Genomic DNA, 21,137 nt, shown 5'->3' with positions numbered 1-21,137 from the left:
GTCACTCACCATCTCCCTACCCTCCTTCCTTGCCAGGGCAACTCAGGAGACCCTTAAATTGTGGTCCGGTTGGAACCCCCCAATCTGAAACCCTGACCACAGCCCTGCCTGCTGGGGAAGGCAGGGAATGCCTCACCTGACTGGAGGCTCAAGTGGCTGGGCCGGATGCTAGGGATCATCCTGGTGTCTTGGAATGGATGGCTGCCACCAAACTGTGTCATTGCCATCGGTGGCTCATTTTTTGGTTTTGTTTTTTGATTTTTTAAAAAAGATTTTATTTTATTTTTTTATTTAATAGAGAGAGGTCACAAGTAGGCAGAGAGGCAGGCAGAGAGAGAGGGGGGAAGCAGGCTCCCTGCTGAGCAGAGAGCCTGATACGGGGCTCGATCCCAGGACCCTGAGATCATGACCTGAGCCGAAGGCAGAGGCTTAACCCACTGAGCCACCCAAGTGTGCTGGTTTTTTATTTTGTTTCTTACTTAAAAAAAAAAAAAAAGATTTATTTATTTATATATATTTATTTATTTATTTATTTAAGAGAGAGAGTATGTATGTGCTTGGTTGAGAGCACAAGCAGGGGGAACAGGAGAGGGAGAGGGAGAAGCAGCCTCCCCACTGAGCGGGGAGGCCAAATTAGAGCTCAACCCCAGGACCCTGGGATCATGACCTGAGCGGAAGGCAGATTCTTAATCGACTGAGCCACGCAGGTGCCCTTGTTTCTTACTTTTGGAGAATGGTTTTCTATTCATTGCAATGACTGAAGGACTGACATCTCTGTATTTTTGGTTATTAGAGAAGATAGTCAACTCAAACTAGTTTAAGCAAAAAAAAAAAAAAAAGATGGAACAGAGAGGTAGCAGGTAGACAGGTAGGAAGGTAGATAGGCAGATAGATATAAACATAAAAAAAACCCACAAAACCCCAAGATGAGCTGGGATCAGATATAAAAGCCCCAGGGAACCCCAAGTAATATCACTATAGCTCTTTCTTTCTGTCTCTTGGCTCTGATTATTTCTTCTTGGCTTCATTCTCCAGACAAAATTTCTCTATGTAATATGTAAGAGGACTTGCCTTCCATGTTTAGCAGTGATGACAAAATGAGCTCATCTTATAGCTCAGTCTCAGCGTGGATTCCGATTGGCCCAGGTTGAGTCAAATGATGATTGCTTCACCAGACTCTGTAAGAGATCAGCCTAGCCTGGGCCTTGTGCCCACCATGGTTGTGGTGGTCCAGATGGGACAGGAGGACAGTGATTAACAGTCCTGCCAGGAGACATGAGTGGGAAGGAGATCCCCAAGGCAAGCAGAAACTACCCTGCCACCAACTTGGTCCACATCCATTCCAAGAAATGTGTTAGCCAAGTGCACGTGCAAGGGAGGGGAAGGGACCAGTAGGGTCATGACTGTTCATTGTTCACATATTCATTAACCATTGATTTTGAATCCTACCAACAGGCACTGTTCCAGGTTTTGGGATCCAGCATTAAATAAAACAGATGATCCCTGCGACTCTCATATTCTTGTGGGGAGAAGCAGTCAGAAAGATAAAATAACTAAGCAAAATATACCTAGAACATCAGATGACAGTAAGTGCTAGAAGGAAATTGAAAACAAGGCAGTAGGATAGGGAATGTGGGGCTGGGGTCATAGTGTTACAGGTAGGGGGGCGGTTAGGGAAGGCTCACAGGAGAAGGGAGGTTTGAGCAGAGCCTTGCAGTGGGGTGAAGGAGGGAGCCGTGCAGACATCTGGAAGAGCCTTCCAGAAAGGAGAAGGAACAGTAGGGTTGAGGGGAAGGGGGCCAGCAGGCTCAAGGAGCATAAGGAGGCTGGTGTGGCCAGACCAGAGCCAGGGAGGGAACAACACCAGAACCCGAGCCCCTGAGGGAACTGGGCCCTTGCTCATAGTGTCCTGGGCCACCATGAGCTCTGCCGGGGCCTGTGTGGAGGGAGAGGGAGAGGGGAAGCCCCTGAAGATCATGTGACCTGTCAGAGGATTCCTTTTTGTTCACTGTGGTTTTCTCCCCTGTTGATTATAGCTAAGTTGAGAGCAGGGACATTATTTAGGTATTCATTCATTCTCTCATTCATTCCTTTATTCTGCAAACATCCGTTCAGTACCTACTATATGCTGGGTACTGGGAGCTCTTTTTTACCATCTAGTAAACAAGAAAGAGCAGAAAAGCACAGATGTCTGTGAATTCCACAAGCAGCTCCAAGAGCCCTCATCCCCTCCAGAAAGGGCAGCAGGACAAGTCCCATAGAGTGAATCCACCTGGCTCCAAGCCCAGGATTTTGGGTCTCCCAGGCTGATCCCTATATAGCTCCTCACGGACCCGCAGCCTAGAGCCAAGAGATGCATTGACCCCTAGCCAGCGTGCTTAGTAAGCAGTATGAGTGGGAAAACTGGGGAGAAGGGGAATAGCATTCCCTGGTCCCCAGTCTGTGGCACGTGCCCCATCTCTGGACTCCTGTTCCAGCTAGAGTTTGGGTGGGACCGGCTTCCCTGGCCACTCTCCAGCTACCCATGATCTGAGGTTGAGGGTGGGGGTTTCTTCCTGATCTTGCATGGCCACGTCCAGCATGGGACGGGGGAGCTGTGAGGGGTGATCTAGGTTCCCAGATTTCTGGGGTCTGTAGTGCTTTTGTTTATTTCCATCTTCCCAGCCTCTTGCACGGTGTCTGCACACACTAGACTTGGAGGAAATATTTGTTGATTCAGCACCTTTGGTGAGCCCATAGGACACCACCGTGGATACGCAAGGCAGTGGTCTCTGTCCGGCTACGGAGCATCAGGGAGGACATCACAGGCGACCCTGCGTGTGTTCCTGGGAGGACCGGGAGTCTGGGACTGCCCACCTCTGCAACAGGCAATGCAGGAGAAGCAGCAGCCTTGGTCTTCAGTGCCGAATTCGTTTTGAGATGTTGAGTTTGCAGAACCCAGGGGAGAGTCAAAGTCCTGAAAGTCTCAAGATCAAAGAACAGGGCCAAAGGGGAAGGAGCGTTCAAGAGCTGGGAGGAAATGAGCTGCAGTGTAGGCGTGTGAACAGGTAGAAGAGCTCGGGTCTGTTCAGGGAGAGGCCAGGGAGGCTCCAGGGAGACAGGAAGTTACAGTCCTTCCTCTGTGTCCCCTGTACTTGGCTGACTCGGGGCTGGCTGTGGGCCCCAGAGATGTGGGTCAATGTGAAAGCAAGGCTAAGACCTCTGGGAGGGGGAAGGGACTGTGTCTCCCCAGCACCCTTCTTCACACGTGAAGAAGGTGGCTTGTAGGTGAAGTGTCTGACCTTGGAGGACCATTGGAGCGTCACCCAGGCTATGGGTCTGCAGAAGGGAGCAGAAGATGCTTCTGAACAGCGTCTTTGAGGATGTCTAGCACAGTCTGGAGGCTCCGGAGGGAACTTCTCTGGTGCACCTTGGCCCAGCCCTCTGTCTTCCACAACATTCTCTACCACCCTGAGGAAGCTTCGCCTGAGGCCTTGAGGCTCAGGAAGGCAGCAGGTTGGGGTGGGAATGAACTCAAGCATTCTTTTTTTTTTTTTTTTTAAGATTTTATTTACTTACTTGACAAACAGAGATCACAAGTAGGCAGAGAGGCAGGTGGAGAGAGAGGGAGAAGCAGGCTCCCTGCTGAGCAGAGAGCCTGATGCAGGGCTCGATCCCAGGACCCTGAGATCATGACCTGAGCCGAAGGCAGACGCTTAACCCACTGAGCCACCCAGGCGCCCTGAATTCAAGCATATTTAAACAAATGAATGAATGATCAGATAGGCCTTGGAACTTGCCGAGGGGTGTCCCAAGGCCTGGTAGATGCACAGCTCTCAATCCATGTTTCTTGGATGATGGGTGAGTGTGGGATGAGGACTCAGAGGTTTCCTGAGCCCGCAGTGTGGCCAGAAGTCCTACATAAGCAAGCACAGTTATTTCCCACAGTTGCCTCGCAGGATAATTCAGTGGCATATTCTCTGTTTGGGAGCTTCTGCAGTTTTCCTTTTATTTTACCTCAGACATCAACTGAAGGCTGCTTTCCATTTCTCTGACCTGGGCTGGGAGGAATTGCGGGGCCAGAATTAGCATCCATCCTTCTCCCAGGTGGGAAGGACCCAGAGGACCTCTCATGCTCACTCTCAACGTTGGACAGCTTGGGTCCTTCTAGCAATCCATGGGTCAGGTCAAAACAGACTTCCTCTCCTTCTCCCTCCCTCCTTCCTTCCTTCCTTCTGTCTTTCCTGAAATGGATTTCCAGCCCATGGGGGCTGTGCCACGTCTGTTCAGCCCTTGGCGCGGCACCAACTCCAAGTATCAGTCACAGCGAGGCTGCCGCAGAGGTGATCACTATCCTGAGCACCTGTGTCTAGCATGGGGCTGGGCCTGGTGGACGCAAGGAAAGCCCTCTCACCAGCTCCGACCTGAGGAGCTCAGGGGCTGGCTCCTAGCACAGAGTGCCCCTGGAGGCCAGAACTCGACAGACGGGCATCCTTGAAGGAGCTACTCGCTCCCTGGAGCCTTCTGCATTCTGGTCTGGTGAGGTCCGGGGCTAGGCTTTCATGGAGGCCCTGGGCTGCTGTGGATGTCCCCCAGCATCACCCAGCACCTCGGTCTCCTTTCCCCAGGTCTGGCTGCCTTCCAGGGACCATCACTCTGGGGCGAGCCCTGTGATGGGGTCCTCATGCAGAGTTCTGGGTCTGAACAGTCCTTACCCACCTTTCCGCCGTCTCTGGGGGCCCACAGGTAGAGCCTGGGCTGCTGGGCAGGTGGAAGGTTTGCAGTCAGGATGTGCTCACCGTTGATGCTGTTTCGAGGCACTCTGGGGGAACATCTAGCCAGCAGTTTGGTTCAAATAATGAGATGTCAAGATCCATCTGTCTCTCCATTCATCTCAAATGTGTCCTTCTTCAGGGTCTTTCATGGGGGGACTTTGGGAGCACAGAGTGGGGTGTGGCTAAGAGGAGAGGGGCTGGGCCATGGCCAGTGTCATCCCTCACTCCCTGGCACTTAGCAGCGGTGAGCCAGCCGCTCTGACATGGGGCGAGGTCAGCAGCAAGCACCATCCCCGAGAAGAGGCATCACTGACCGCATTTGTGTTCTCACAGCTCTAGCACGAGCCACAAGGGGCCTGTGTGTCCTCACAGGTAGCTCTCTAAACTCTAAACTCTAAACACAGCAGCTCGTCTAAACTCTTGGTGTCGCACTGAATGCCCAGTCTGGTGTCAGGCCCAAGTTCGTCCCTAGGATGCTGTATGTTGCTTGGTGACCAACAGCTTGGCTGGTGGTCCCCTCAGGACACTTCATATTGGGGGTCACCTTCTCCAAATCCAACAAAAACCACTCACTGGTCAAGAGACTGACCTTCAGGGTCGGAACAACCGGTATGAATCCAGAACTTGTGACTTATTAGCTCTGACCTTGGGCTTTAAAAAAAAAATAGACTTAATGTTTTTAGAGCAGTTTTAGGGGCATAAAACAGAACAGGAAGTACAGAGAATTTCCATATGCTCCCTGTACACGTGGGGGTACTGTTTTTAACTTCTTTTTTTTTTTTTAAAGATTTTATTTATTTATTTAACAGACAGAGATCACAGATAGGCAGAGAAGCAGGCAGAGAGAGAGGAGGAAGCAGGCTCCCTGCCGAGCAGAGAGCTCGATGTGGGACTCGATCCCAGGACCCTGGGATCATGACCTGAGCCGAAGGCAGAGGCTTTAACCCACTGAGCCACCCAGGCGCCCCTGTTTTTTTCTTGAGCCTCAGTTTCCCTATCTGTACAAGGGAGGGGGAATAACCATCTCCTGCTCACAGAGTTGGGATAAGGTACAAATGAGGTAACGCTGCTGGCCCCACACAGTGGCTGCTTTATCCTCCTGCCTATCACTCCTCTGATGCTGACCTTTGTCTTAGGTGACAGGAACACCTTCCAGAGGCTTTGATGAGAAGGCGTACCTGGCAGCCAAGCAGCTGAAGCCCGGAGAGGACCCTTACAGGCAACATGCCTTCAACCAGCTGGAGAGTGACAAGCTGAGCCCCGACCGAGCCATCCGGGACACCCGCCATTACAGGTACAGCCTCTCTTGTGCCCTGGAGGGAAGGGCTGGCACCTGTCAGCTCAATTCTGTTCCTCACATGGACTGAGGAAATGAGAAAGATTTCCTCAGGCTCTGTCTGGTTGTCAAGACCCTCAAACCCTCACCCTCAGTTGTTCTCTTGCCTCCTCTGTTTCATTGACCTCCGGAGGGCCTGAGATGGCCAAGGAGACTCGGCGGGCGCCGGTGAGGCCCCTCAGCACCTCAATCTGGAGTCCCAGGGAGCGTGAGCTGCCACGGGACTACAGGGAGGTCAGAGCGGGTGGGTGGGCCTACTGATGGTGCCTGAGGTGAAGAGGGGCCACCGACCCTGCCCACACTGTGCAAGGGATTCTGGGCATCAGAATCCCTGTCCTTCTCCTCTTCCTGCCCTGTGGCCCCCATTTCCTCAGCAGTTCCCAGAAACGCTTCCCAGCCTTGCTCTTGGTTCTCCCAGTGTGGTAGGTGGGAGAGGCCCCAAAGCAGGACCAAGGACACCTTCCATGAGGATCCCCACTCTGACTCCACTTGGTGTGAGTGACCGACTTTGGGCAAGCCATCCATGCCCCCTCCTTGGTTCAGGCCTGTGATGTGTCCTGTCTAGATTATAGTCACCATCTCCAGTGCCCTCTTCCTACACTCACCTCTGGGAACAGTCTGAGGTCCTTACCCTGAAGCGCAAGCCACCTCTCCTGGCCTGAGCCACTGCTCCTTTTCACCTAGGACTTGATGCTCCCACAGTCCTCTACCTTCCTGTCCCTCCCCTCATCTATGCACACAGTTTCCCCTGCCCAAACCCCCACCGCCCCCCTTGCATTTTCATAATTCTTCTCAGTGACCTCTTCTCTGGGGAAGGTTCCTTGCCAACCCAGGCTGGTGTGGAGGCTTCCTTGGTGCTCTGTGCACACAGGGTTGTTGAAGCAGACTCGGCCACGTGCCTGCAGTATTGAGTGACCAACAAGGGCTGTGTTGGACTCAGCTGTGCACCTAGCACCAGGCTGGTCCTGGTATAAGGGTAGGTGGGGATAATGCGGGTCAAGATTGATTTTCCTTCTGAAGCGGGTACTCCGCAGCACAAAAGGGGTGTGAGAGATAAGGGTGCAGAAGGGGACATGCTTCTAGCACCTTGGAAGGGAGCTTGAAATCCAGTGGACTGGGCAGCCTTCAGGGTGAGATGGACATGGAGTTGGGGGAGCCCCAGACTGTCCTAACTGTCCTGACACTCAGCACTGCCAGCCTCCAGAAACTCATGCTACCAAGTACGACAATAATTCTGCCACTCAGAAAGCATCCCCCGCCCAGGTCCAATGGCCAGCTCAGATTTCAGTTCTTTCTCTGTCAGTCCTGGTGCAGAGTCCACCTGCACTGTGGGGCCTACAAGACTATGTCCACACAGCCCTACTTGAGGACTTTTCCTGGCAACCCTGGCCATGGCAAACCTTGACCCCAAGGCCTGGAGATTCTACGGACCCAAATCTCTGAACTGATACAGGGTTAGCTTGGATCACCTCTGCCCTCCCTCCCACCAAGCATCCCTCATACCTTCTCAGGTGTTCACTGAAGAACTTAAAGGAGGAATTCCTCTTGGGGTGACACGGATTTTAAAATGAGACTCTTCGAATCCAAAGCAGGGGTGTTGAGGCCAGTCTCCCTTCCTGCTTCCGTGTGGCTGCCAGCCGTCCCAGAAGCCTGAGGTGGATGGGGTGGGTTGGGGGTGCGCGCGCCCGCGTATGCATATGTAGGTGGAGCAGCGGACAGAGGTGCGGGCTCTCATGTGCTGAGGGTGAGCCTTGCTCTTCTCCCTCCAGACTGCAGCTTCTGCTGGTCGCTAAATTGTTGGGCTAGTTCCTAGTCCAGCACTCAGTCTAGGGAGCCCCCCTCAAGGGGAACAGAGAGACCAGGCAAGACAGACCTTCTTGCATCACAAAGAAAAAACCCCACCAGCCCCAAACTTGAAACACAGGCCTGGGGCAAACCTCTTCAGAGGCTCTTGGCTCCCGGGACCAGGATAAATTCCCATCACCACAGTTGTAAATCCCAGAGAAATGTAGAGCGGAGAGAGTTGGAGGAGGCCGGTAGGGAGGACGTCAACTCAGCTCTCCAGATGGGATACGGGTAGGTTGGCCCCTTTCAGGTGAAGAATGGGCATCACTATTCAGATTCTCTCCTTCCTGGGCACCAGATGGTTGGGGTTCATAGTCACTGTCCCTAGAGGTCAGTGTTGGGGGGCCCGGAAGGCCGGAGGTGGCTGCTTCTCCCAGCACTCCCCATCTCAGCAGCTCCCCCCCCCCAAGTCTACATGCCTCTGGGAGGATGCAGTTGGGAAGCCTGGCTTCTCAGGGGGCAGAGGTGAATTTCCCTACTCCTCCACCCACCCCTACTCTCTCCACCCCCTCTCAGGGAGAACATTTTTAAAAGCCTCTCAGGATTCCTCCCATGGGGGTCCCCAGCTGGAACACGCATAAAAGCACCCGCAGAAGCGACAGGGATGGAGGCTAGCAGGGATGGATTGTTTTAATTCCCTTTCCTGAGGAGGGGGAAGCCAATGGCTAAAAATGTGGTGTGAGACGGAGAAGAGGAGCACAGAGCCGCTGGGGGAGGCAGCGGGTTGGCAGGCACTGTTCAGGGTCTTCTCGAGGCTTCTGTGTGCTCCAGGAGTCCGGGCCCCTGGAGCGGTGAGGCTGCGCCCCTGACCCGGGTCACCAGCCAGCTGTCCCTGCTGGGCAGCGAGAGGGAGGGAGTCACAGGAGGATAGGAGAGGGGCGATTCCTCTCCAGATCCTCCAAATGTCGTGAGCCAGGAGAAGAGAAAGAAGCTACAGGATGCCAGACACAAAGCAGAGGCTGTCCCCCCCCACTACCCCCCCATCTCCCCCGTTTTGTCTCTCTCTGGCAGGCGGGGAGATCCGGCTGCTGGCCCAGGGCTGCGTCCCCAGGCCTGGAGCGGTGCCCACACAGTCATGATGGTCAGGGCCCTTCTAAACAGCTCATTGACAGGGGCTTCGAGGTCTTTGGTAAAGATGACCAGGCCTGGGAAGCTGCCTCGGCCTGTGGCTTCCCTCCAAGGACTCCAGGCTGGATGGGCTGAGTGGGGGGAACATGGGCGGGGAAGGGCAGCCTCACAGCCTAGCTTCAGGCTTGCCTTCTCTGTCCCACAGAGGTATTCCTGGGGGCAGCAGGCTGGACAGAGAGAAGCCTCAAGCCTGCCCTGAGGAGGCCCTCATGGTGCCCTCTGACCCCTGTGCTCCATTCTCAGTTGCCCGTCTGTAACCTACTCTGCGGACCTGCCAGCCACCAGCGTCATCATTACATTCCACAATGAGGCCCGCTCTACCCTCCTGCGCACCGTGAAGAGGTAAGCCCCATCTCGGGGACCCTCATTTCGTGAGGCCTCAGGAAGCTCTGCCAAGCCCCTGCGGGAGGGGGGCGGGGGGACGAGGACATGGAGACAGGGCGCTGGGCCAGAGGGTGTGGGAGGCCTGTCCTTCTGAGAAGCTGGAGCTGGTGAATCAGGGTCAGGGAGGCCCCAGAAATCCGGCTGGGATTATTAGAATGCGCAAGGACAAGGTCAGGTCTGCAGGACAAAGGCAGATACTCAAGGGTCAGGAGCCAAGGGAGTCAGGGATGGGCACGGAAGGCCTCAGGAGGATGGATGTCAGCCTGGGAGGTGCCAGTCAACGGATTCAGAGGGAGGTCTCTGTCCTCCTTAACTTGGCCCTGTGGTCAAGTTTAACTCCTGCTTACCCCATGTCTTTAATGAGAATAGGATTTGGATTGTCCCAGGGATTAGAGAAGTTTGGGTTTCCTTTCCCAGCGAGTAGAGGAAGAGGAAGGATGGTGGGAAGAAAAGCAGGCGGGCAGTCCCAGGCCCAGCTAGGGGCTGCCAACCCCTCCCCTTTCCCACCCTAGCCGGGGCATATTAAGCAGCTACAGGTCCTGTCCTGGCGACTCGACTGGGGCCATTCCCACAAACCATCTGGCCCATCCCAGGGTCAGCAGGTCCTCGGAAGAGCCCGAGGGGCACACCCCTCCTCAGCCTCTCACCAGGGCCCGGGAGTTTGGCTCGTGGCTAGTGTGCCGGTCCCTGAGCTGGGTGATGGGGGAGCCCTGGGGCAGGGAGAGGTAAGTGGAAGGTGAACCCTAAATCCAGGCTCCTCTGTCCCCATCACTCCAGCGTCCTGAACCGAACTCCAGCCAGCCTGATCCAGGAGATCATCTTAGTGGATGACTTCAGTTCAGATCGTAAGCTTCTACCTCCTGTTATGTGCAGCCTTCAACACTCATTTGCCCAGAGTATGGAGCCCAGCCCTCTCAGGGCCGGGCTGGATATCACAGGCGGACCTCTGCCCCCTACCGGGGATCTTTAGTCTTTTCTAGGTGCCTTCTCTGACTCTGTTCCCAGGTGCCACGGAAGGGGAAAGAGTGGGGTTGTTTTGCCACTAGTGAAATGACATTTTTTAAAGACAGAAGCAACATCAGCAGCATCGTTTGTTATTACAAATGCCTTATGCTGAGGCTTGTCCCTTCAGTGTGGCTGTGGGGTGGGGGTGGGGGTGTTGGCTGGGCTCCCTGCTGACCTGCTGGTGCTCTCTGCTGCCCCCTGGGGGCAATGCCATAAGGAGTCCTCAGTCTGGCCTGGGAGTGGGGCACCCGGCAATCCTTTGGCCATAGAGATGACCATGCCCCTGCGTACCTCCCCATCTTCAGCCCTTTCCCTGGACCTACTGTGAGACACCTTCTGGGCAGTTCCAGGGGCGACCAAACCTCTTGTGGTCTGACGTCCATATCTGAATGAGCTTGCTTCCTTCTCTTCACCTTCAGCTGAAGACTGTCTGCTCCTGACCAGGATCCCCAAGGTCAAGTGCCTGCGCAATGATCGGCGGGAAGGTAAGTTCTTGGACCCTGGGTGCCACTGCAGACCCATTTCGGTCTACACCTCTGCACCTCCCCATTCCCTTTTGGCACCATGTCCCACTAAGCCAGCATGCTCCTTCTGCATTCCTTGTGGCCAGGACCAAGGACTGTGGAAAGACCCTTCTGCTAGCCCGGGGTCAGCCCCAGCCACGGCATGACTGTGGGCAAGTTGCTGTTCTTCTGGCTGCCTGGGTTGTCTCTTCTGAGAAGTGGAGTTAATAATAGACCCTTTCTGTTTGCATGGCTGTTGTAAGGATTAAATGAGGTAAACTATATGGAAATGCTTTGAGAAAACCAAAGGGCATTATTTTTTTTTTTAAGATCTTATTTATTTATTTGACAGAGAGAGTGGGAGAGTGCGTAAGCAGGGACAGGGGTGGAGGGAGAGGGAGAAGCAGATTTCCTGCTGAGCAGGGAGCCCGATGTGCAGCTCAATCTCAGGACCCTGGGATTATGACCTGAGCGGAAGGCAGACACTGAGGCCCCCAGGTGTCCCCAGAGGGCATTATAAAGCATATGTAGCCTCACTTCCCATCTAGGGGTGTTTTGGGGCATCAGCCACATGGCCTAGTGTTGTATGTGGTGCTCTAGGAGACACAAGAGAACTACAAAACATGGCCCCTGCCCTTGGAGAACACATCATAAGGCCAAGGAGTCAGGACCCACCTCAGGGACAGGTTGGTCGTGATTATGTGCTGTAGATAAGAGACCCCAGGAGCGGGGCGTGATAGGGGAGAGGGCCTCGACTGGGTGATGGCATGATAGAACAGGTGAAGGGAGCAAGGCAGGGCAGTCCAGGCTTGAGGGCTCTGCAGGCACGAGCTCTGGTCAGGCCCAGGTGCCCCTGTAATACTAACAGCTCTCCTCCCAAGTGCTCGCCCATAGGAGGCATCCACTCTGCCTAAATCCTCACAGTCCCCCCTCCTAACAGTCCATTGTTCCCTTTTGTACAGAAGGGAAGTGAGACCTCGGGAGGTTCTGCCCAGGATGATCTGCCCAGGGTGATGAGTAGAGGAGCCAGAATTCCAACCTGGAGGCGGGAGGCTACACTTAACCTCCCTCTCTTCCTTCTTCCCTGGGAGAATCTGGGTCTGGTCAGCAGGGGAAATGGTGAGGTGAGGGTAGATGGCAGAAGACCTTGGAAGCCAGAGACAGGCATTTAGACTTGATAAGGCAGGTAGTAGGGAACCACTGCAGGTTTGGGGAGGGGAGAGTAAGAGAGAGAGATGCAAGGGGCATAATTGAGAAAGAGCAGTCAGACCAAGGAGACCTTCTCAGTGGCATGGAAGAAGCCAGAGAGTAATTTCTCCCAAGCACTGGGTTGTAGGTACATGTAGGCCCAGGAATATAGTGTTTCCAGGGGTTTGCCCAACACAGGTGCAAACCTTAGGTATTTGCTAGCCTGATGGAGTGCAAGGATGAGACAGATGGATTTTTGCACAGATGGATGGATAGTCAGATGGATGGAGGCCGAGTACAGGGCAGAGGCATGGCCAGGGAACTCTCTCCAGGAAGCAACTGTATTCTGAGCTCTTAGAGCGAGTCCCCTCCATCTCCATGGCTCACGGGGCACCAGCAGCTGCTCTCTTAGCACCAGCTGGGCCTCCTCTCTTCCCGGCAGTCGAGTCCCCAGCACTGACCGGGGAGCTGCCAGAAGTGAGGCTATTCTTTGACAGTCAGTGAGCCATCAGCAAGATTGTTTGGGGTGGGGGCCGAAACAGATAGGAATCTAGCCTGCGGAGGCCTTCTAGACATGGGGCACTCTCCCGGGCAGGTGGGGGTTATTTTTTCTCTGAGTCTTTTAGCTAAGAAAACCCAAGCTCAGAGAAGCTAAAGAACATTCTTAAGGTACGTGAAGGGGCTGACACACTGACTCCAGCCTGCCTTAGTCTAGAAGATTCTCACCGGGTCACACGTGATGATGCGGCTAAAGGGGATGGCCTGGAGATCCCCTGGTGGGGGGCGGGGCAGGGAGGAAAGGGTTTTGGTTTCTGGTTTTCTTTGGGTACCAAAATACCCTCTGTTGCACTTTCCATTCACTAATGCCTGACTGCTTACCAGTGTGTCCCCAGAGCCCAGAACATGGTCTGGCACAATGAAGGGCACTCAGAGAATGAGCCTGGAGTAATGATGGTTGATGAGGGGATGCAAGAAAAGAGAGGGACGGAGGAAATAGTCAAATACAAAGTAAAGCTCAATCACAGGAACTCAGAGGAAGCCTTGGCCCCTGAGCCTTTTGAGGGATGGTGGGGAGACAAATTGGCCCTGTCCCCGTACCAACCCCTGTCCACTCCCATGGCAGGGCTGATCCGGTCCCGAGTTCGTGGGGCAGATGTGGCCACAGCTGCCGTGCTCACCTTTCTGGACAGCCACTGTGAAGTGAACACCGAGTGGCTGCAGCCCATGCTACAGCGGGTCAAGGAGGTAAGTCCCTCTGTCCTTTGGGGAGATCTGCCCCTTGGGACATGCCCACCATGTTCTTGGCATGAGGGCATGTAAACAGTCATTGACTTGATAGATAGGCAGAGTAGAAGCCTAAATGTTCTGCTTCCTCCAGAGTGATGTCATGTTAGTGAGCTTTCTCCTCCGAAAATGGGGGTAATTGTAATATTTGTCTCACGGGGTTGTTGGGAGAACTCATGTGGACATGAACTTGGGTGAGCTGTAAAGCTCCAACGAGGAATGTTGGGGTGGTATTCCTCCTGGAGGAGACGGGTCCTGTGCTGGGGAAGGGGACAGCTTGGGGTCAAGGCTGGAAAGTTTGAGAAGGAGGAAAATGGGGGCATGGTGTTGTCAAGAAGAGATGAGAACAGGGGCCCCCTAGCACATGCCAGCAGTTCACTAGAAGGGGGAGGAGGGTAAGACAGGTGGAGGGAAGGATGAGGTGATCACAGGTCAACCATAAAAAGGCAACCAAACTCAAAAATGGGCAAAGGATTTGAATGGACATTTCTTCAAGGCAAATACACAAATGGCCAACAAGCACAGGAAAAGATGCTCAACATTGTTAAGCCTTGAAAGAAACACAAGTCAAAACCACAGTCAGATACCACTTGAGACCTATAGGATGGCTGGGACCAAAGGATGGACAGTAACGAGGGCTGGCGAGGATGTGAAGAAGTGGGAGTCCTTTCACTCATTACTGGTGAGAACGTAATCTGAGGCAGCCACACTAGAAAACAGCCTGGTAGTTCATCAAAAGTTTAAAGATTTTTTTAAAATTTATTTGACAGAGATCACAAGTGGGCAGAGAGGCACACACAAAGAGAGGGGGAAGCAGGCTCCCTGCTGAGCAGAGAGCCCGATGCGGGGCTCGATCCCAGGACCCTGGGATCATGATCTGAGCCAAAGGCAGAGGCTTAAACTCACTGAGCCACCCAGGCACACCTCATCATAAGTTTAAACACTGAGGGGCGCCTGGGTGGCTCAGTGGGTTAAAGCCTCTGCCTTCAGCTCAGGTCATGATCCCAGGGTCCTGGGATCGAGCCCCGCATCGGGCTCTCTGCTCAGCAGGGAGCCTGCTTCCTCCTCTCTCTGCCTGCCTCTCTGTCTACGTGTGATCTCTATCTGTCAAATAAATAAAATCTTAAAAAAAAAAAAGTTTAAACACCGAGTTACCTGATGCCCCTTCCACTGTGGGGTACACCCCCAAGAGAAATAGAAATATACCCTCCACACGCAAAAACTTACCCTGGAGTGTTCAGGGCACTATCTCTCAGAAGAGCCAAAAATGTGGAAACAGCCCAAATGTGGGCAGATATAACCATATGACTACTACTCAGCCATAAAAAGGAATGAAATAGTGATACGTGCTACAATGTGGATGAAAACACTTCCCTGAGTGAAAGAAGACGGTCACAAAAGGCCATGTGTTCTATGATTCCACTGAGGTGAGATGTCCAGAATGAAACAAAGCCATAGAAATAGAAAGGTGATGGGTGGTTGTCAGGGGCTGGAGGGAGAGAGGATAGGGGGGAGGTGACCTCCAACAGGTACAGGGTTTCTTGTTGGGCTGATGAAAATGTTCTGGAATTAGGTGTGATGGGTGCACAATCTTGTGACTATATTGTAAGCCACCAAATTTGTACACATTATATTGGTGAATTTCATCACGTGTCAATTACAGCTAGTGAAATTGCTATAAAAATGTGAATTACACCTTGGAACAAAAAAGTCTATGAAAAGGCAGAGGCAAGGCCCGCACAGAGCTCTATGGGAAACCATGGGTGGTCTCCCTGCTCCGCCTCCTCCCAGCTTTTTGTGGTCCTGAGACAGGGTGTGTGTGAACTGAGGGGCAGAGCTGGGTGGTCTCCATGTTGCAGACAAGAGGATTTTGAAGGTCAGCACAGTCTGGGGAGAGATGGGCCTCTAGGCTGGGTCCCTTTGTGGAGGGAGAGGGAAGAGAGGGCTGATGGTGGTTGATAGTTTTGCATGGGGTGTATGACATAAGCCCCCAACACCACTACCCCACGTCCCAAATCTTTAATAAAATTGACATTACCCTCCAATGCCTGAGGTGGATTTATGTCTAGGAGGATGAAGGGAGTGGTGAATCTGACCTTGAAGCAGATGTGGCTTGAGAGAATGACAGCCAGGTTGCACAGGGACCACAGAGTCCCTGCCATCAAGCTGCTGGTGGTCCAGTTGGGAAGACTCAACCGAAACATGTACAAACGATGAATAAAACAGCAGTTCAGACCAGCACCAGAAGAGCCACCTCAGGCAGCATAGGATTCAGTGCCCCAGGAATTGTCTGGTCTGTAATTGTGAGAGCAGCTTAAAAGAGGAAGAAATCCTCAGCCTGCAGCAATCCAGCAGGGCTTCCCTGAGGAGGTGAGATCCCAGCAGGGCTCAGCATGATGTGAGAGGAAGAGGCTGGGAGAGCCCATGGGACCCCAGTGGGTCCTTCCAGGAGCCTGGCTGTGGGGCTGCAGGACAGCTCCCAAGATCCTGCCCAGTCCTGCGGGAAGGGCTGAGTGCCCCATGGCGGGAGAGAACTTCTCAGAGCAGGCAGCTGGGCCTTTCTTCACAGAGTCCCTGGCCTCACACCATCTCTCATTCCTCCCCTAGGACCACACCCGTGTGGTGAGCCCCATCATCGATGTCATCAGTCTGGATAACTTTGCCTACCTTGCTGCATCTGCAGATCTTCGTGGAGGTGGGTCCATCTCCCAGAGGAGGGGCTGTAGGCTTGAAAGGGGCAGGTGGGGGCGATCTAAAGCCTTGGTTTGGTGCTCTTCTACCCAGCTGTGCCAGAGCGTCTCACACCACCCCTTTACCTCCAGAAAATGGAAAGGGATGGTGGAAAGCTCTGGGACTGGGGACAAAGCCCTCTGGAATCATAAGTGACAAAACCAGGCTAGTCTTGGGTCTTCCCCTCGAACAAACACTGACACATCCTTTCCAAATGCTGCCAGCCCAGGGATCATGCCTACAGTCTTGGCAGAAGGACATGCTAGGACAGTGTCTTGTGTGAATTCCCAATACATACACCTGGAGGTGGTCTGGACCCAGGCTGTTGAAGAGAAGAGCTATTAGCTACATTTGGCTATTGAGCTCTTAAAATGTGGCTGGTCTGCATTGAGATGTGCTGTAAGTGTAAATACACACCAGGTTTCAAAGTCTTATTACAAAAGAATGTAAAAAATCTCATGAGTAGTTTTTTATATTGAGTATATGTTGGAATGATAACATTTTTGGATATATTACATTAAAATATATTGTTCAAATTAATTTCATACGTTCTTTCTTTTTGATATGGCTGCTAGAAAAAAATTTTTTAAGATTTTATTTATTTAAAAAAATATTTTATTTATTTATTTGACACAGAGAGAGAGAGAAAGACAAGCAGGGGGAGTGGCAGGCAGAGGGAGGGAGAAGCAGGCTTCCCACTGAGCAGGGAGCCCAATGCAGGACTCGATCCCAGGACCCTGGGATCATGACCTGAGCTGAAGGCAACCTGAGCCACCCAGGTGTCCTAAAAAAATTTCAATTACATATGTAGTTTGCATTTCTGGCTTGCATCATTTGCATTCTTTCGGACAGCTCTGGTCTAGACTTTATAGCCGTGCTGCTATAAGAGCCATATTTATCTATTTAAATTTAAATTAATTACAATTAAATAAAATTCAAATTCACTTCCTGAGTTGCACTAGCCACATTTCAAGTGCTCAATAACCCCATGTGGGTAGTGCCTACCATATTGGACAGTCAGTGCAGATATAGAACATTTCCATCATTGCAGAAAGTTCTATTGGACAGGCTGCACTAGACAATCTGTTGCTAGGAGCTAGTGGGCAGAGTGGTTTTCCTATTTGGGGCCCAGACGTCCAAAAAATGGAAACAGCTGTTACTTAGATCTTAGAGTTGAGTGGGGTTCTGAAGTGAGCCAGGCGTTTCTCCTTTGGGAAATCACCTCAGGGCCTTTGCACTTGCTGTTCCCCCTGCTTGGAATTCCATTTCCCCAGATACCTGCATGGATCAGACTTTCAGGTCAAAAGTGATCTCTTTAGAGAGCGTTTCCTGACTACCCTTACTAAAATAGCATGGGTACCTCTCTTTTCTTTTCAGCACTTTTCACCTGTGGCAGATTATTCCTTTATTGATTTCTTTTTGTAGGCTCTGTCCTACCCAGTAAATCAATGAGGTCAGGGACCCGTCTCCTTCTGAGTGAAGGAATGATGGCATGAATTGCCCAGGGTGCTCTGCGAGCTGGGCTCTGATCAGGGGAGACCAAGGGCTGGTGGAATGAAGGGGCAGCAGCTCTGCCCTGAGCTCTGTCCTCACCCCTCTCTGTCCATTAGGATTTGACTGGAGCCTGCATTTCAAGTGGGAGCAGATCCCTCTTGAGCAGAAGATTGCCCGGACTGACCCCACCAAGCCCATAAGGTCAGTGCTACTGTGGGCTCTGCAGAGACCCCTTCCTTCCCTGGGCCAGGGGCATGGGAATCTGCAGGGGGGGCGCTGCATTTCAGTTGCTGGTGCTCCTGAGGGCACACTGTCTAAGTGCTGACTCGGTTCTGGGCCCAGGGACAGAGAGGACAGAGGCCAGGGAGCTGCTGGATGTCCTGGCCCTCTGACTCTGCAAGTGGGGGATTTTGGGGCAAATGACCTTGTGTTCTGGGGCCATCTGGAAGGGCTCCCAGCCTCTCCAGTTCATGTGTTGCCTCTTTCCTCTCCTTGCTCCCAGGACTCCTGTTATAGCTGGAGGAATCTTTGTGATTGACAAGTCCTGGTTTAACCACTTGGGAAAGTATGATGCCCAGATGGACATCTGGGGGGGAGAGAATTTTGGTAAGTTGGAAATAACACTAACAGTGACAACAATAATAGATAACCATGCTCGAACACATTCTATGCATAAGTCCCTGTTCTACACATGTATTCATTCATTTAATCTCACAGCTCCTCGAGGTATGTATTATATCTCCATTTTACTGATAAAGAAACTGAGGCACAGAGAGGTTAAGTAATTGGTGCAGTGGTCCAGAGCCACACAGCTCGTAAATATTGAGATGGTCAGGGGGAGCCTGTGGTCCCACAGCTAGACGTGCGCGGAAGAACAGAAAGACTGTAACCGGGGCTGCAGCTTAAACCCACAGCTAATTTTTCTTCCAGAAAAGCCAGTGGGAGTGGGGAGTGCAGCCGAATTTGGTGGTTAAATGTAAGGATGGGGCCAGATGGCCTGGGTGCAAATCCTGGCCCTCCCACCTGCAAGCTCTCTGGCCCTGGGCAAGGTAAAGCCTCCCGAAGCCTCGGTTTCCTCAAGAGGCTGGTATGAGTGCCAACTGGGAGGTAGGTTAAAACACAAGGCACGCTGCTGACGGCCATCTTCATTACTTCCGGGGCCAGGGGAGCCCTCTAGCTCCAGCAGAAAAGGGAAGAGCCCAGAGAGCTCCCAGTGTCACCGGCAAGGTTCTGTTAGATAAGGCCTGATACAAACGGATCAGCCAACTTGGGTACTATAAGGGGGTTTATAAAGAGACTGTCCACACAGTGTGGGCGAGACATAGGGAAACTCTGGGACATTGTGGCCCTGGACTGGGCTGATGACTGCTGTGAGGTGTGGCCATCCCTCAGTCTGGAATATGGGGAGGGAGCGCCCCCTGACAGGAGCTGTGGTCTTGGGGCACCCGCAGCCAGCCCATAGCCCAGGCAGAGGGTGTCGGGGGAGATAAACACCCACCCTCCCTCTCCCCTGTCCCCGCTCTGACTGACGCTGCCAGCCCACAGGAAGGAAGCCGGTGGTGCAGCCCACTCGACAGGGAGTGGGGTGAAGGATGGGGAGTGACCCGGAGGTCTCCTGTTCTTCGCAGAGCCCTTTGTTTCCTTGTTCATCCTCACCAGGTTTCTTGCGACATAAATACGGCCAGTGGTATCTCACCCGTTTGACAGGTGGGAAAACTGAGGTGAATGCTGCCTTCCAGATTTCAGTCAGGAAGCTCCACATTTGACGGGTGTGCGTAGTGCCCCCAACTTCAGTGTTGTGAGGGGTGATCAGAGCAAATTCTGTGTTTCTGAGAGGCGAGGAGCAGCTCCTTCTACTCTCTTCTCGATCAGGACACAGATGAGCCGTGGGGCTTTTGTTGTTGTTGTTTTTTAATTAAGATTTTATTTATTTATTTGAGAGAGACAGGGATAGTGACAGATAGGGAGAGAGCACCAGTGGGGAGCAGAGGGAGAAGCAGGCTCCCCGCTGAGCAGGGAGCCCAACACAGAGCTCAATCCCAGGACCCTGGGATCATGACCCAAGCCGAAGGCAGATGCTTAACCCCTTCACCGGCTGAGCCGCCCAGGCGCCCCAGCAGTGGGGTTTATCATAGGTCTGATCTTAACTCACAACCAACTGGAGTGGAAAGAGGCATGGAATATTCTCCCCTTTGTAACTTATTCTTGGAAACCATTTGCATACAGGCATTTGGAGAAGTAAATTCTGGGAACCGGGGTGCACTGACCCTTCCCTTCTGACCTCCTTCCACATGTTCTGGGCCCAAGTGACCTCCCGTGTGCCCTCAGTCTCAGCCTGAAGGGAGCTTCGGCAAAGCGAGTTTCCTGTACAGACACCAAGGACTGGGAAACTAATGGTCTCTCCTGCATCCAGGAGCTTTTTTCTTTCGTCTTTTCTCTTTCTTTCTTTCTTTCTCCTCCTCCTCCTCCTCCTCCTTCTTCTTCTTCTTCTTTTTTTTTTTTTTACAGCTGGTGATTGACAGAGGAACAAGTAAATGATCAAATGGCTAACTTCAGATTCGGCCTGAGGCAAGGGCTCAGTGGTTGGGGAACTTGAAAGGTGAACCACAGAGTGGTTCTGGGAAGGTTTTTCTTTCTTAGAAGAAATTCAAAGAAATTTTTAGGCTAGCCTTGGTGCTCACACATTCAGCTGCTGGGAGCAGTTTTGAGTCAGGAGGGCTCTGCTGCTGGTAGGTTTGGGCCTTTCATTTCATTCTTTTGTTGAAGGAAGGGAGATGCCCAAACTGAGACTCCTTCCTGTGTCCCCTCAGAGAGCCCCAGGGGCAAGTGGAGGTGGCAAACGTGAAAACCTTGGGATTCCCATTAGAGGGCCTTTTAAAAGGTAGTCTGATCATGTCGGTCCTCAGCTCAAGACCCTGCAGGGACTCCGTGCCATCGCTGAGAGCAAAGCCCGCTGTCTTCACGCCATCTGCCCTTCCCCCACAGCACTCCACCAGCTCTGCCCACATTTCCTGCCTCTCTCACCTGGCCCCACTCCACCCCGAGCTGCCTCCGCCAGGCCTCCTCGCTGCCCCCGCCAGGCCTCCTCGCTGCCCTGGAACTTGCCACCTACTCCAGCCTCCACAGCTTTGCCCTTGCTGGTCCTTCTGCCTGAAATCCTTCTCCCATAAAAGCGACATGACTTGCTTCCTCACCTCCTTCAGGTCTTAGGTCAGATGTCCCCTTTGGATGGAGAACTTGCCAATCAGATTAAAACTGTAGCCCACCGCAGCCCCAGGGGCTCTCTTCAGCCCTTCCTGCTTCATCCGTCTCCATTGCTCTTAGTATCATCGGATAGACCGCATTTCACTCGTTTTCTTGTCTACTTGCATTTTTGTCCCTTATTTTAGTGACTTCTTGTCGCCTACCCACGAATGTGTAAGGATTCTAGAACAGTATATGACACATAATTAACAGGTGCCCAGTAAAATTTTGCTGAATGAACTA

At 52.6% G+C, this 21,137-nt stretch overlaps 1 protein-coding gene across 3 annotated transcripts in view; it reads left to right on the top strand.

Annotated features, from left to right (window-relative positions):
* Nucleotides 1-21,137, top strand: part of GALNT16 (polypeptide N-acetylgalactosaminyltransferase 16) — a 91,310-nt gene that overhangs the window by 52,542 nt on the left and 17,631 nt on the right. For all 3 annotated transcript variants that reach the window (XM_032849393.1, XM_032849395.1, XM_032849394.1), the window contains 8 exons: nucleotides 5,891-6,048; nucleotides 9,307-9,405; nucleotides 10,225-10,292; nucleotides 10,872-10,937; nucleotides 13,267-13,388; nucleotides 16,035-16,122; nucleotides 17,768-17,852; nucleotides 18,154-18,257. In XM_032849393.1, the coding sequence (XP_032705284.1) occupies nucleotides 5,891-6,048; nucleotides 9,307-9,405; nucleotides 10,225-10,292; nucleotides 10,872-10,937; nucleotides 13,267-13,388; nucleotides 16,035-16,122; nucleotides 17,768-17,852; nucleotides 18,154-18,257 (790 nt within the window). The remainder of the gene's footprint in view (nucleotides 1-5,890; nucleotides 6,049-9,306; nucleotides 9,406-10,224; nucleotides 10,293-10,871; nucleotides 10,938-13,266; nucleotides 13,389-16,034; nucleotides 16,123-17,767; nucleotides 17,853-18,153; nucleotides 18,258-21,137) is intronic.

The sequence above is a fragment of the Lontra canadensis genome, unplaced genomic scaffold (genome assembly GCF_010015895.1).
Source record: "Lontra canadensis isolate GAN:19392208 unplaced genomic scaffold, GSC_riverotter_1.0 scaffold227, whole genome shotgun sequence".
In the NCBI taxonomy this organism is placed as follows: Eukaryota; Metazoa; Chordata; class Mammalia; order Carnivora; family Mustelidae; genus Lontra; species Lontra canadensis.
Note: the sequence above shows the minus strand (reverse complement) of the source record. Positions and strands in the feature narration are given on the sequence as shown.